General features: G+C 41.4%; 1 protein-coding gene across 3 annotated transcripts in view; it reads right to left on the reverse strand.

The window, feature by feature from the left end:
* Positions 1–16,919, reverse strand: part of TBC1D1 (TBC1 domain family member 1) — a 101,997-nt gene that overhangs the window by 79,585 nt on the left and 5,493 nt on the right. For all 3 annotated transcript variants that reach the window (XM_065735673.1, XM_065735675.1, XM_065735674.1), the window contains exon 2: positions 16,016–16,534. In XM_065735673.1, the coding sequence (XP_065591745.1) occupies positions 16,016–16,435 (420 nt within the window). In that variant the 5' untranslated portion in view covers positions 16,436–16,534. The remainder of the gene's footprint in view (positions 1–16,015; positions 16,535–16,919) is intronic.

The following is a 16,919-nucleotide window of genomic DNA, read 5'->3' on the forward strand; positions in this document are numbered from 1 at the left end:
TTTTAGTATCATCCACAAACTTAATATACCTTCAAGCCCTGTACCCAAGTCATTGAGGACCACATGAAAAAGAACTGGACATAGAACAGAGCCCTGCAGAATCCCATCAGCAACTCACCAAAAACCTGATGCAAATCCATTTACTATAACCCTCTGAGCTCCATCTGCCAGCAAATTGTTCACCCATCACATTATGTTTCTGTTACCAGCACATAGATTGTTCCCATGCTCTGGACTGTAGGTTGCATCCTCCCAGAGCAAGGCTCCTCCATCATCATGCTCACTGGGCTGGTACACAGTGATTTTCTCCCACACGGTGCAAACAGGACAGACTTCAAGGCCTGTTAGTCTTCGAGAGCCAAGGGCCTCTATGTTACCTGTACAGAGGCTGAATTTGGCTGCAAGTCTTCCCATGTACCTCCGCCTTCCTAGCCCTTCTTTGAGATCACCATAAGAAGTAACATCAGATTTTCCTGCACAACTCAATCCTTCAGAGAACCTTTCAGTGCTGTGCTGAATTTCCACCATCTGCTATGGAAAGTTACAGCAGAAAAATGCCCCAAATTACTTTATATTCTCACTTCAGTTTCTAAAAATCACGTGAACTTGAAATTTGATAAAATATGTAAGGTGACCTAACAAGGTGCACTGGGTTAGTTTGGAGCAGAAAGCAATGCTGGTGTTGCAGTAGCTCAACACTGCCCTACAAAGACAAACAAATAGGGTTTGTAGGACTTAGCCTACAGTTTGGAAGACTAAGTTCAAATTCTCAGTGCTATTGCAATTTCTGTTAATCCTAGTTATGTTTTCCACTCTCTGGCACTATGGACCTTCCCCGTTAACAAGAAGGACAAAGAATAGCCTTTTGCCCAACCACAAGCACAGAAACCAGGGCCTCAGTGCCCAGGAGTGAACAAGCTCAATCTCCCTCTTCCTGCACAAATGCTTTAATCACTGGTTATGTGTCTGCTTTGTGCTCAGTGTCCTCATATCAGTCACGAGAGTCTGCCAAGCAGACATACAACTACTGCTGAACCACAGTCTTCACAAGTGAGAATTTGTTTTAGGAATTCCCCATAACAGGATACCCAGGAATTTGTACCGATATAAAATTTAAGTGTCAATGAAAACTCATACATGGGCTACAAACACTGCACTTTTGTAGTCTCAGTTTCTCTGTACCTCATTTGACATTCTATAAAACAGATACAACAGTTCCCTCTTAAGTGAAGTGGAAGTTCCTGAAGAAAACTCCACTGTAACCCTCAAGGACATATGGATATGGGATTATTTGGATTACGGGTTACAGCTCTAAGTTCCTTTACTGGGCTTTACAAACTACCAACACCAGAACTTGTAACAGAAGGAATGGCGAGTACCAAGAAACCATCACATTGTTATTTGTTTATTTAGCCTCAGTTCCACTGTTTTGTACATCTGCCATAATCTCCAGCAGAAAAAGTGATGGAACAATAAATAATCTCAGCTAAAAGAGAGCACAGGACAGATCAAGGGACACAGACACTTCCAACATATTTAAATAGAGAACAACGTAATCTGATACAGAATGCTACATTGCTGAAATCAAATGAAGTTTTTAGTAGTAATTCTGTAGCAAAAATTTTTGCACGATTGACCGGCTGTCAAAAAGTCTGATAGCAGAGTGAGTTTCCATACATAAATCATATGAACAGACCATGAGCACTGAGTTGGCTCACTTGGCCCCAGTCACAGATACACTCTTGGCTCAGGGTAAGTGTAAAGCCTGCTTACTTTGTGAGAAGCAGCCAGAGCATAGCTGGCTGTTGCACTGCATATGATACTCTATTAAGATTTACAGAGCTAAACTTTGTCCTACTTTATATATATATACCAGCCTATATATGTGCACAAGTATGTATTTCATTCTTCATTCGTTCTGCTGTTCTTTTTTTCCCCCTTTTTGTTTTTCACATGCATTTCTCCAGTTAGCATATGGGAAATGGGGGAGACTTCCTAAACTAGAAAAAGCACTAACATTTTGCTAGCACTCTGCTATTAAGGAGACTGCATCAGAAAAAAGAAAAAAAAAAAAAAGAGAAGAAAAAGGATAAAAAGGATAAAGAAAAGTACCTGTGAATAAGAAGGTGAACACAGGCATATGAAGCTCTGAGCTGCACTGAAGTAAGGTCAGTTACTGTTTTGTTTCAGTGGAATGTTTTTGTTGTTGTTGTTTGTTCGTTTGCTAAAAAGCCACCTAATTTTAATCTTTGTATACCATTAAACAGTAATGAACAAAAATCTCCATCTTTACAATTATCTTGCCTGAATTAATTTAAGGGAAATGGTCCTATTAAAAATGAGATACTTAGTGAGGCCCTATCTTTGAGTCTCACACAAAAACAAGTTGCATAAGAATCCTAAGCTAAGCCTCACAACAACTGCTTTGGAGTTCACAGGGCCTTTGCAATTCCTTTTATAGATGAATAATGTGAAGTTCACTCACAACTTCAGCTCTGTGCAGCATCACAGTGAGCTAAGTCTTGATTATCCAAAACCAGCTTCTCCAGGGCATAATCAGCTCACAAACAACATGTAACAAAGTACACTGCATTCCAGGTAATACAACCTGATCTACTTAAGCACATAAGCTTTGTAACTCATAGAAGTAGGTGAAGGTTGTTTAAGTTGTAGCTATTAAAGCAATTGGTCCACACACACACAAAAGGAATCTCTGACAAAAGTGGAAATTACTGTTGTGATGGAGCAGCTCAACAACAGGACAAAGGTTGCATTTTAGTAAGTGCAGTGGTGTAAGAAGATGGAGCTTATCTCTGCAACAGGATAGATGGGGTATAAGAGAAATCCATGCACATGGTGCCATCAACTTGAAGACCAGGCTTCCAACTCAAGTGGGATTTCTTGTCTGCTGCACCCACACAGGCACTGTCACCCTCATGGTAACGTTCCTGTAGCTGTCAGAAGCCCAGTTCCTGAGCCAAAACATCCCTTCTTAATGATACTGCAGAACGAAGCTTTAGAAGAAACAAGCAGACTCACATACATCTTGTGCATCCATGGTCTTAAGTCACAAGCAGAATCTCTATATAATGGAACAGTTCTATATAGTGCTCTCTAACTATAGCATTAACAGTTGTAGTAAACACAAATATATATTACAGACTGTTATGACAACTTGCATGCAGACTGTAGAAAGAGAGAGAGAGAACAAAGTTTAACCTTTTCAAAATCTGAAACAAGTGTTTTACATATCTCCATTCTCTAGTTATCAATCATATATATTCTCACAGGAATACTCCTTCTTACAAGACATGAGGCTAAAGTTTCTAGGCTTTCCCTAGCTTCCAGTTCATAATGTAGAAAGAAACAAGAAAAAGAGAAACTTTCAAACAAAAAATCCCAGAAGGCAGACTGAAATCCACAGATCACCTCCTCCAAGCTCAAGAGCAGACCAACTCAATGGCAGAAAGTCAGGTAAAAGTGACAGAGGACAAACAAGGAGCTCATGGCAAAACTCAAACTAAAAGGAACTATACAAAAGGGGGAAGCAGGGACAGGAGTATAGAGAAACTGTTCAAGCATGCAGAAAATTCACTGTTAGGACAGACAAAACCCGTCTGCAGTTAGGTCTGGAGAAGGATGTGAAAGGCAGCACAAAGGGCTTCCTAAGTATAGAGGTGACAAAAAGAAGTGAAAATGTGGTCCGGCTGCTGAGTGGGGCAGAGGTGTTGGTGGCACACACAGGACTTGGAAAACGCTCAGGTGCTGAATGCTCTCTTCACTTCACACTTACATTAAGATTAATGATTTCAAACTGTTACCCTTTACAATAAAAGAAAAAACATCACAAGGACACTGCAGACTTAACCAACCTTAAATCTAAATCGGTCCAGGGCATTATCAGATAAATTGCTGAGCCCAGTATTTCACTTGCCAGCCAACAATGAATCAATTAAGATTAAACATACCTAAGAAAAATAATTTGGTGCACTAAAGAAAAATCAGTATTGTGGGACACACTACTCTGAGCTGAAAATAAGAATAAAAATTACTCTAGATGTTACAGAGGAATTACAGAATTGTAGGGATTGGAAGGGACCTCTAGAGATGTTCTGGCTGCTCTGTGTTGGAGATCCAGTGATAGTGTGTCATTGGCTTCTCTTGATCATTCAGATTCACTCATGATTCCTCAGAGAGAATGAACTGCTCAGTGAAGTATCACATGAAAACAGTGGAGCTGTATTTGTGGACAATGAACTGACAAAGGAAACAGCACACTTCACCCACAGCTCCAAACAGTCTTTCAAACCACCACATCCCAAGCGTAGGGGAAAAATGGTAGTAATTTTCAAGTAAACAGTTTTCCACAACAATGATGCCAATAGCATCACGTCTCTGTAGAACTTGTAGCAAACTGCAGACTGGAAGACACTGGTACAATGTGTGGGCTGGTAGCATGTCTCCACTCAGGTCATCACACGTATAGAGTAACCAACCACTCTGGCCAATGTTCAAAAACAGTGTACTCTTACGATTAAGGTACTATTCCACAAGCATGTATTTACTGTAGTAGTTTTTCTTCAGCTTCCATCACCATTACTCAACACAGCATGGATAATCCCCACCTATGACCTATTCATAGCCTTCACAAATTCCCCACAGGCAATATAATTGATTCCACCTCCAGTACTGAGTACCTGCAAGAATATACATTAACACTTCAGTCCCATCATCAGACAGAAATTACTTAATCATGAGGCCCCAGCAGAATCTTCACAAGATGAGGATGAAAGTGTAAAACAGACAAAAGAATACACACACAAAACCCACACAAAAATACTTTCTGAAACTATACATGAAGAAAGAAGGAAGAGTCCAGATCCCTTAGATACAGATCTACTTAGAAAGGGGAACCCTAATTCATATGCTTACTCTGTAGGCAGTACAACTCTTCCTTTTAGCACTATCCGGAGTGGAATGATCCTTATATGTATATGCTTGTGCACAAGCAAAGTGTCAAGAAACAGTTTGTCAGAAACACTCCTTCCAACCTTCCCTTCTTACTGCTGTATCAGCCCAGAAAGCGAGGTGCATAATGCCGTGATGATGCAATGGAAATAATTATAAAGGGTCCTAGAGAGAAGAAAAATTACACAATAGGACACTGCCTGATCTCTTACTTCAAAAGAGAAATAGCACAAAGAATTCCTAGCAAAGAATCCTGACTTTCTTTAGCATTAATTACTTGCCTGCTGATGTCTTCTCTAAAGAGGATGACATGTTGGAAGTAGAGCAACAACGAATCTGACAACACTGCATTCATATCCAGGAAAATCATTACATACAATCCCACATCTCCATAATTTCCAGATTTTAGAAATGTATTCCTCAGCAAAAAATAATCTCCCACAAACAAAATGTTTTCCTATTATACACTATGATAACCTTTCACTAGTCAAGAATGCATTCTGCCTCAGTATGTACATGTAAAGTAATACAACTACAGCCCATCTGCAATGCCTATGCTAAATGGGCAACCATTCCTAGTTTTCTACGCATTTTATCACCTCCAGTGAAATTTCTCTGTCTGAATAGAGTTCAAGTTTCCAGTCCTCCTTTTCAAAGGCCTCCACTGCTTAATCTTCTACCAAACTGCATTTAATTTCTTCTTCTTAGTGTAATTCTACAGACAACCTTCTGCTCTCTTATATTCAGCCTACCCTGATGCGTGGATATACTCAGAACTTATTTGCAAGCCACAGTCACCTTTGTGAAACATGTAAAGGTGATTCGTGTCAAAGATAAAAAGTCAAAGCTGCTGACACAATACCTTCGGACTGGCATTAATTCCAATTGGTATACAAAGTTACTTAAAGGAGTAAAATGTCCTTGTGAGACATGGAAGGATAGAACTTTATCTGCATTTCAAACACCAGTCTTGTGTAACAAAAAGCGTATTCCTCACACCAAGGGGTGAAACTAACACAGACCTTGGGAGATTAGCCTGGAATGCACCGAGAGATGGGGCCAGTGGCCCTTTTCGGGGTAATTAGCTTGGGGAAGCTAATCCTTGGAAAAGGACCACATGGCACCAAAGGTGCTACTCCCTTACTGATTTATGTGTTGGGCCAGCTGTGTTAGGCTTATCGCTACCCCTCCTAACAAAATACCAGTGAGGGGCTCTTCCCCTTCAAGGTTTGAAGATTTACATCAAAATCAACCCTTAAGTGTAATTCTCTTTATAAATCAGAGTTTGGAATGTGATGAATATGTATGAACTATACTTTTAAATAGGTATTCTTTCTTTCTTTGCGGTGTGTCGTTGGTGGAGCGAGACTCCCCGGCACACCCAGCGCTGCTTGCTTATTGCTTTTCACCTTTTGATTATAATAAAATATTCTAAAAACTCAGATTGGACTCTGAGCGTTTATGACAAATTGGTGACCCCGACGTGATGCGACTGGACTCGAGCAGGACATCCTGACTCCCGGGGAGGCGCCCTACCTTTTCGGTAGCCTCGAGAGAAAAGGATCCTTGCCCGACCTTTCGCACCACACGAACTTGGGAAAGCAATAAGCAAGGAAAAGAGCTCCCTTGGAAAAACTGCAGTAAATATCCTGTAATTCTTGTGCACGAAGATCCAGGCGAAAACTTCGGACTGTGAGTATCGCTTGGTTGGGAGGGCGAGTTCCGGGGTGGAGAGAATTAAGTTGAGGAAAGCCTCTCGAGAGGGTGGTTAGAAATTCCCGGGGACCCACAGAGAGGCCCAGAGGAAGGGAATAGATCACCTAGAATTAGGAGGGGAAATAGCTTAAAGAAGGAAACCCCGGAATAAGAATATGGGGCAGAGAAAGTCTAAGTCTGCTGACCCCAGGAGGGACCCACGGAGAGGTCCCAAGGATAAGGAAGGGAGCAAATTACTTGAAATACCCCCAGACAGTCCGCTGGGGTTAATGATAAAATACTGGGGACATGGGGCAGAGAAAGTTGAAATCTGCTGACCCCAGGAGGGACCCACAGAGAGGCCCCAAGGATAAGAAAGGGAGCAAATTACTTGAAACACCCCGAGACAGTCCGCTGGGGTTAATGGTAAAATATTGGGGAAATGGGCCATCCCAGAAAGGGAAAACAAAACAAAAATTGATGGTCCATTATTGTGAATCTGTTGAAATTGTTGAAATGTCGGGTGGAAAACAAATAAGGCCTGATCGGGTGCATTGGCCGATGTTTGTGAGTTGTGAATGAGTGTGCTGGATACGTGAGACGCAGCATCGCTGCGGAGCGAGTGCGGAGTCCCGATCCGCGGTTCCGTCCTCCCGCGAGGGAAACGGCCGGAGACGGACGAAGCGAGTGACAACAACTGTCATTGTTCTCTTTGTGTGTACACCACTTGTCTTTTGTCTATATGTATGTCATAGGTGTAAAGGATGGGAGTTTCTATCTTTTAAATGAGGAGGGCAGACCAATAGAGGAAAGGTGTCCATAGCCCTAAATGGGACTTTAAGCTATAAGATCAACTAACATTGTTTCTTAGGCGAGAAGGGAAACGGGATAAGGTAGCATATAGAAGTGCAATTGTTAACGGTATACGAAAGTGTAATTGAGGGTATGGATCGTGGGCAAAAGGGTTAAGGAGATCCTGGTACTCCAGTGGGCAGGCAATAACCCAGTTTGTGGCCAGGTTTTGGACGGACATTAGAAAGAAATCGGAAAAGTTAGAAGACTGGCAGGAAACAGGGACTAGATGAATTACTGAGAGAAGCACAGAAAGTATATGTAAGGTGGGATGAGGAGAAACAAAAAGCAAAGGCCCGAATATTTGTCGCGGCTGTGAGAGGTGAAAAAAGGAGGAGATTCCTAAGAAAAGAGAAAACCTTAGGAATACTAAGAGCATTGGAAAGCCTCTGCAAAAGGGATCCGAACGAGGAATAGAATGTTATTATTGTGGGAAGAAAGGACACTGAATCGAAATTTAAAATAAATAAATGAATAGATAAACACGACAGGATGGATGCATTTAAAGAATAGAGGTGTTGGGGCTATATACATCCTGGGGACGAGACCAACTAAAGAGCCCATGATAAGGTTAAAAGTAGGTCCCCAGGTGGAAGAAATTATATTCTTAATAGATACAGGAGCTGAAAGGTCCACAATACAGAAACTACCTAAAGGGTGTATAGTGAGCAAGGATAAAAGCCTGGTAGTCAGGGTGAAACATGAACCCTTATGGGTCCCAACTGGAAAAAAGGAAAAAAAAAAAAAAAAAAAAAAAATGAAAATAAAAAGGTGTAACGATTGAAGCTGAAACAAAAACTTGTTTAGGGAATTTATTAGTGGTCCCCGAGGCAGAACATAACTTACTGGGGAGGGATTTAATAGTGGTATTAGGAATAAACCTTGCCATAAATGAAGGAGAGATAGTTTCAAGACTGTGTGTTCTCACGCAAAAAGATGAGGAAGAAATCAATCCCCAGCGGTGGCATCCGAAAGGAACCACAGGAAAACTGGGAATTCCACCCATAAGCGTTAAGCTTGGGGAAGTGAGGAACTGTGTAGCTCTCCAAGAAGTTTATTTACTGTAGCTTATGAAAGTGTTGTCTTTAGCTTTCGTCTTTTTGTGTGCTCCCCTCAGCAAGAGGGAGGAGTGATTGGAACAGTATTTACATTTGCTTAATAGCTGTGTTATGCCTTCCTGGATGGGGGGTGATGAGGTGTTAATTGAGCTTTTGAGTATGTCCTCTCCCTCAGTGTAGACCTTTTCTGAGTACAGAGAAATGAGCGACAGTGTAGTCACAATGAAAAGTGAAGAGGTATTATTCGACCTCTTAGAAAGGCGTGGTGCCAGACCCTCATTAACAGAGGTAGACTGGGCACGGCAGAACTGGCATAATTTGCAGTGTTTCAGACGGCATCCTGCAGAAAAACGGCCGTACCCGAGCTGGAAAAGGGAAGGTAATTATTTATGCAGTATTAGATTCGGCTCCGGTTGCAGCCATAGAATTCCGTGACCAGCAGTTGAAATCAGAAAGCCAAACTACAGAGTCACTTCAGGAATTGGTTAAAACTCTGCAGAAATAGATAGATGAACTCAAAGGACAATTAGAAAATGAAAAACATAATGCAGCTCTCTTACTAGAGGCTCTGAAGGGTAATTGTATGGATACCAGTGACTGGAAGGAATAAAAGCAAGGCTAGAAAAATTAGAAGCCCCCCCAGCTCAATTGCATCCTTTAATAGAAACTGAGTTAATCGGGCAGATGAGGAGGCAAAAGGGGCAGGCTAACTAGAGAGGAAATAAGAACCCAAGATGACGAAAAGGTAACACCAAAAATCTATTTTCAAAAAGAAAGAGAGAGCTTTGAGAAATTAGGAGTAAAATGGACTAATAATAATTTTGCCCGATGGCCAGGAATTATTACCCAAGAACTTTGCCCAAAGAATTGTGCAGCAAATGCACCAGAGAACCCACTGGGGAAGAAGGGCACTGGCAGATTGTTTCTTAAAATTATATGGGTGCATAGGGATATTTGAAGTAGCAAAGCAAGAAACAAGAGGTTGCTTAATTTGCCAGAAGGTTAACAAAAGAAATCTACAACAAACACCCTCAGGGGGAAGGCCATTGGCACACAGACTTTTTGAACGAGTACAAATAGATTTTACTGAATTACCAAAGGCAGGAAAGTATAAGTATTTACTAGACCAATTAACTCACTGGGTAGAGGCATTTCCCACAACTAGGGCCACTGCTCAAACAGTGGCCAAACATCTCTTGGAAGATATTATCCCCAGGTATGGTTTAATAGGGGTTATTGACTCAGATCAAGGAACTCATTTTACCTCCCGAATTTTGAAAGGCCTAGCAGAAGCCCTGGGGATAAGGTGGGAATATCACACCCCATGGCATCCACAAAGTTCGGGGCGGGTAGAAAGGATGAATGGTACCTTGAAGGCCCAGTTAACTAAGTTAATGTTAGAAACTAAGATGTCTTGGATAAAATGCTTACCTTTAGCCTTACTTAATATTAGGAGTATGCCCAATTCAGAACATGGGATATCCCCCTATGAGATGCTGTATGGAATGCCTTATATTCAGGGAATACCCATCGATCATCCCAGATTGGGAGAGAGTACTGTACAGCAATATATAATAACTCTGACTAAGAACTTGGAAGAACTAAGGGAAAAGGGGCTGTTAGCTCAAAGTACCCCCTTAGAATTTACAATACACAAGATAAAGCCAGGAGATAAAGTGTTAATAAAAACCTGGAAAGAAACTTCGTTAACCCCATGTTGGGAGGGACCTTTTCTCGTTCTCTTAACTACAGAAACAGTGTGCGCACGGCAGAGAAGGGCTGGACTCACGCCTCCCGTGTAAAAGGCCCCATCGACATTAAGGACTGGAAGGTTACATCGTCTCCAGGAGAACTGAAAATACGAATTCAACGATAACGTTCATGCAAGGGACTAAATCGCCCCCTTTAAGGATAAGTGTGGATGTTACTTTGTTGCATGACTTGTATGTGTTATTATTGTAAGGAGAAGTGGTGATACCACTGCAGGGGGGGGTGTCTGCAAAAGGGAAAATTTTGCAATGAGTAGTTGAAGGTAGGACGATTATATATATATATAGGGAGGGAGGTAACCGCTCAGGGAACTCAGGCTCCTGACAGAGACGGTGAGAGCTCTTCATTCACAGGACCAAGGAACAGGGAGCAGAAAATATAAAGAATAGAGGACTACCAACAAAACTGGGTGCCCTGTAGTGTTCGACTTGTGAGAATACAAATTGGGAAATTTTGGGCAGGGGTGCGCAGGATATGACTGCTCGTATGGAGCCCCTGAAGACTATCCTTGCTGCCGAGAAGATGATTTAACCCGCTGCCGGATGCAACCCGGTAGGCGGAGGAGGCAGAGGGATGAGAGAACGGTGGGGTATAGTGATGCTCTTAACCATACTGAGCTATCCTGGCAGTGGAACTGCAAACCCATGCTCAAAGTGCTACCAATACGTTAAATACAGTCGAACCACAGAATGGGCATTATCATTCCATACCCACATAAACGCGGCCTGTTATGATAGGAACGCATTATAATTGCTAGGCATGACCTCTGGGTGGCAGCTAACAAAGGAAAAAGTGGATTTGTAAATGGCCATGCTTGTCCAAAGGGAGAGGAGAACATCTGTTTCACTAAATCAGGGATGTGGGGATATTCTGATGGCGGGGGGGGTCCAAGATCAATACAAGGAAGAGCTAGTGAGAAATGTTACCAAGCAACTGCAGGTCAAGCAAAAATGCAGGAAAACAAAATACAGAAGAACAAAATGCAGGAAAACAAACAGTCACCCCTCTATGATGAGGTGAGAAAAATCCTAGGGGAATCTGGACCTACCAAGGAGGTTAACCTGTTCATTAACCTCATGCAAGAAATTGCCACTGAATTAAATATATCCTCATGTTGGATATGCGGGGGGTCTCAGATGACAGAACAATGGCCCTGGAGAGGGGAGGGACTAGAACCATGGCAATTACTAAATTGGAATCATACTCACAGGTCAACTGAAATGAGACCAGAGGGATGGATACTTAGTCATGAAGTTATTGGACAAATCTGTATATCAAGGGAAGGAAGGCAATTTAAACGACATTTGGGAGTTACCCCCTGTAAAATGGTATTAACCACAAACTCCACGGAGGGACCGGGATATTGGTGGCCCAGCCCTCCCCAGGGATATTGGACAAATAATTGTACATCTCTTACTAAACACTCCCTATGTTGGAAGAATGAGAGCAATGAAAATCCCTTCAGGGAAATAGAAGCCTTAAAGGAATTTTGGGAAGAGCCGGGAAGGAATGTCTCAGATTGGAGATCTCCTGACGGACTATTTTGGATCTGTGGAAGACGGGCATTTAATAAATTGCTAAAAGACTGGAAAGGCACTTGTACTATTGGGATAATACAACCAGCCTTTTTCCTATTCCCTAGACAACGGGGGAAAACTCTGGGAGTGCCACTATACGAAACTCTGGCTAGACAAAAACGAGAATTAAAAATAGGAGGGACTCAAACCTGGAAGGATGATGAATGGCCTCCACAGAGAATAACAGAATACTATGACCCAGCTACGTGGGCCCAAGATGGTAGTTGGGGATATAGAACTCCCATCTATATGCTGAATCGAACTATTAGGTTACAAGCCGTGGTAGAAGTAGTAACAAACAAACATACCAGCAGAGGCCTTAAAATTAATAGACCGATAACTCTCACAAACCAGGGCAGCAGTATATCAAAATTGGTTAGCTCTAGATTACTTACTGGTGGAGGAAGGAGGGGTCTGTGGAAGGTTTAACACCTCCGAATGCTGTCTCGAAATAGACGATAGCGGACAAGCCATAACAAATATTGCAGAAGAGATAAAAAGAATTGCCCATGTTCCGGTCCAGAGGTGGAATTCAATTCTAAACGATGACTGGTGGAATCAATTATTTGGGGGCGCGTGGTGGAAACGACTGGGTTTCATGATACTGTGCGGGATGATTGGACTAATATTTATACCTTGTGTAATTCCATGCCTCATTCGGATAATACCTTCCATGATACAAGGAATGCAGATTTCTGCAATGCCAATAGATCCAGAAGAAGCAAAGTCTGGAAGGACCCACAAATTGATGGTAGTAAAAACTGAAGCGGCTCCATTTTTGCAAGCTGCTAGGAAAGTAGTATTGAATTTAGAATACCGGACACGAATCACTGATGGGGATCAAAAAGGAAATGGGGGATTGTGAAACATGTAAAGGTGATTCGTGTCAAAGATAAAAAGTCAAAGCTGCTGACACAATACCTTCGGACTGGCATTAATTCCAATTGGTATACAAAGTTACTTAAAGGAGTAAAATGTCCTTGTGAGACATGGAAGGATAGAACTTTATCTGCATTTCAAACACCAGTCTTGTGTAACAAAAAGCGTATTCCTCACACCAAGGGGTGAAACTAACACAGACCTTGGGAGATTAGCCTGGAATGCACCGAGAGATGGGGCCAGTGGCCCTTTTCGGGGTAATTAGCTTGGGGAAGCTAATCCTTGGAAAAGGACCACATGGCACCAAAGGTGCTACTCCCTTACTGATTTATGTGTTGGGCCAGCTGTGTCAGGCTTATCGCTACCCCTCCTAACAAAATACCAGTGAGGGGCTCTTCCCCTTCAAGGTTTGAAGATTTACATCAAAATCAACCCTTAAGTGTAATTCTCTTTATAAATCAGAGTTTGGAATGTGATGAATATGTATGAACTATACTTTTAAATAGGTATTCTTTCTTTCTTTGCGGTGTGTCGTTGGTGGAGCGAGACTCCCCGGCACACCCAGCGCTGCTTGCTTATTGCTTTTCACCTTTTGATTATAATAAAATATTCTAAAAACTCAGATTGGACTCTGAGCGTTTATGACAACCTTCTACTTCAAATCCCATCTGATCAGACCAAGAGGACTTCATGTAAAATAAAGCCATGCTACAAAGAGCTGTGGCTTTTGTAGATTGCAATATTATAAGGAGTACCCTGCTGGTATATAGCTCTGTTGTTTCATTTTTTAAAGTAGAAGGAATGTGATTTTCACAAAAGTTTAGATGCTCAGGATCACTGGATAAGAAGCTGATATCAAAACACAAATTCTGTGACCAAAACATTTTTGTTCACTCTAGACTCTGAGGGGATTAAGACCTGACAATGCAGACTAAGTCTGCAAGACTGTTTTTAGTTTTCAGGGAAGATGTTATGAGAACTCAGGAGTAAGGCTGCCAGCATAGGAGTCTGCTGAGTCACAAAGGCTGCAAAGGTCCTGTTTCTAAAGTTTCATTCTTCTGAAGCAGAAGATGAGCTCAGCAACATAGTTCTAAAGTCTTCATCCCAACTCACATACATCAAACAGCTTCCTCAGTTTGCAACGCAGGCATATAGTACACTCTTGTCCTTTCAAGCTGGGTATCTGCTAAACAGGTAACATCAACTCCCACCCCTTCATAAGCACACAGATGGCAATTATCTACATGACATAACATGGCAATACACAGGGCAGAATAACAGCACCCTATAGAGGATAAGGAACTTGCATAACACTGAATTAATCAGAAATTTCTGTTAAGAAAAAGCAGGGCTTCACTTTTGGAGTGAAAAATACTTGGCATTTCCACTATCCTCTTGTCAAAACAGGTCCACAAATGCTGATTAGGTGTCTACCTCCAAGTTAGTAACCTAGCTTGGAAAAACAGTCAACAAAAGCACTTCTTGGAAATTAAGACAAATTAAGAAATGAGAACTGAATTTTCATCCAAGGCAGTTTTTCAAGGGGCAGACAGCTATCTGATTTTTGAGCTAGGTAGTTAAAATAGGTATCCAAAATTGTGGAGTTTGTTTCTAAAACCAGGTAGATACAGCTGCAAATTTAACTAGATACTTATTGCGTTCACTTCAGTTTCAAGCAGGTCCAGGAATTTGATCAAACCTGAGGAAAGAAGTACTTTTTTTTCATTCCTTTGTTGCAAAAGAATATGTATTGGAAGTGATTGGTGTTGCAAACTAACCATAATCCTGTAAAATCACAAGTCACAGAAAGGAGTGCATGGGCAAACTGCAAAACACATCTACCAGCTTCCATTCAATGCAGAGTCCTGAAAGACCTATTCCATACTTGCTTATATACGTACGTTTGGTATTCTACATTCTAACTTAACAAGATGTCTCTGTTGAATGCTTATGATTTACAACATACTTTCCTTATAATTTACTGGAACTGTCTGGTTATTTTTTCCAAGAGGGATTTAACTAAAGCTCTTTCCGTATGTTTTGACCTCTAAGCTTGAGACCATGTATTTGGAATCATGTAATGTTTTGCTATTGGGCATGCTGGCATAAATCCTAAGTGCAGTGTACATTCACATAACTCCTCCAAGGTGCTTCAGCAAGACATTTCTGAGGCAAGCAAACAACATATAGCAAGATGCTGTTTTCTGACAGAAGCACTAGTCTACATTAAAGAGATGAAGGACGTGTTGCTATTTTGCCTGAAGTAGATCAACCTATCACAAAAGACTTGTGCCAGTCTTACTCCTTCAGAGAGTTACTATCTCACATTACTCTCAAACAGGAGAAGAAGCAATCATCTGTTTCTAATGCTGCAACCTTTCCAGCAAGGACTCAATTTGCATGCAGACTGAGGCAGTTTCACCCACAATGTGAGACTCACCTACACAACTCCCATCTTGCTGTGTGCAACAGCAAGCCCACAGTTCAGACCTGCAGCACTGTGCAGGTCTGCAGCACTGTCCCTCTCTTCTGTTTTCTATCACCGTGTGGATGATAGAGCTGGGAAGAGGCTTCCACAGTGTCCTGCAGTCCGAGGTATGCTATGTATTGGGCTACAGCCCATCCCTTACATCTTGCAAGAAAGAAAGTGCCTCTTTCCCAGCCACATTGGTCCCAATTCATGAAAAGAGAAATTTGAGAGGACTGACCATAAGATTAGATAAAGTTCACAATGGCTCAAGGGTGAAACTCTAGCCCATGACATCAGCAGAAAAACTCTTACAGACTCAGAAGCCTCAGTGCATATCCCAAACTAGAGTGCCTTCGCAGCCAACAAAATTCAGGTTCTGATCCTGTAGGAGATTTACACACCTTCCACTTCACATATTAAGCAAGTTCTAATTCAGCAGAATCATTAATATCAAAGTGAACATATTAAAACATTATTTAAAAACATTATTATAAAACAACATTAAAGTGATGCATATCTCAGTTTTAGAGAGAAAAAAATCTTTAATTATAAATGCAACCTTAAGGTCTTACAGTGTGGCGGGAAGTTTCAAACAGTACAAAAGCAAATCTATTTTAGAAGTCATGTCAAGTCCTCTTCCACATTTGCATCTTTTCTATAAGGCCCCCGATAGAAAGAACAAATTATTAAATGTGATTCTGAATGCTACTTGATCTGGTGCATTTAGTTTTTTTCTTTTTACTTACTTTTGTTTGATCATCAGCTTTGAATACGTAGCAGATACTTTGCTGATTTGCTGCTCCATCCTTTATCAGGCAGGCAAAGTAACTTGGATCATGGCTGTTGTGAATCAGTTTATGGACATGCTGTGGCTTGTATTCAAACAGGCCAGAACAAATCAAAGGATCCCACTGCTGGATTTTTCCCGTGTCTGGTTCACATCGCAAACTTGATGGTGAAACATAAAGCCGGATTTGGCTGATATCAAGTTCTTCTTTGGAAGACTTTGCACTACTGAGAGCCCGGATCTCTGCCACAATCCAAGGCAGCATGGACATAGTGGTTAAGGAATGCACAGGTAGGGAACCTACAAGCTGAAGGGTGAAGCTTGCTGAGAAATCACTAGGTGCTTGATACTTCTTAGCTTTGAATGTTATCGGCTCCATTTTACAATCCTTTAGGGAAGCAGAACTAATTCACCAGTACGTCAGTTCCATGGAATGGCAATATTTGGATGGTTCCTTTCATCAAGGAGCAGCAGAAATCTGAAAGGAAAAGAGAAAGTTATGTTGGCGCTGCAACCCTATTAAAAACTAAACCATCAGTAGCAGTAATATTTAATAGATTAACACTGAAGAGACACACCAATCATTTACTGTGACCTACTAGGCACACTTCCCTTACCCTGGACCTTACACTTTCAGCTCTAACAGACATAATAGTACTTAACATATTGCTTGGAAAAACATCAGTCCTGATTTAAAAGTTGTTCTTGTAACTCCTGTTAAATTATCTAATAAGGAACTAAACGCAAGAATATACCTTCTCTCTAGCCTGCTTCTCTTCTCTTTCATGGGCAGGCTGAAGTGAATCACATCAGCCTATTTCAATCCTATTATCACAGAAAGAACTCAGATTACATTATAACCT

This window comes from Cyrtonyx montezumae, unplaced genomic scaffold, assembly GCF_038088225.1.
Source record: "Cyrtonyx montezumae isolate F1298 unplaced genomic scaffold, pur_monq_1.0 scaffold_2, whole genome shotgun sequence".
NCBI classification, from domain to species: Eukaryota; Metazoa; Chordata; class Aves; order Galliformes; family Odontophoridae; genus Cyrtonyx; species Cyrtonyx montezumae.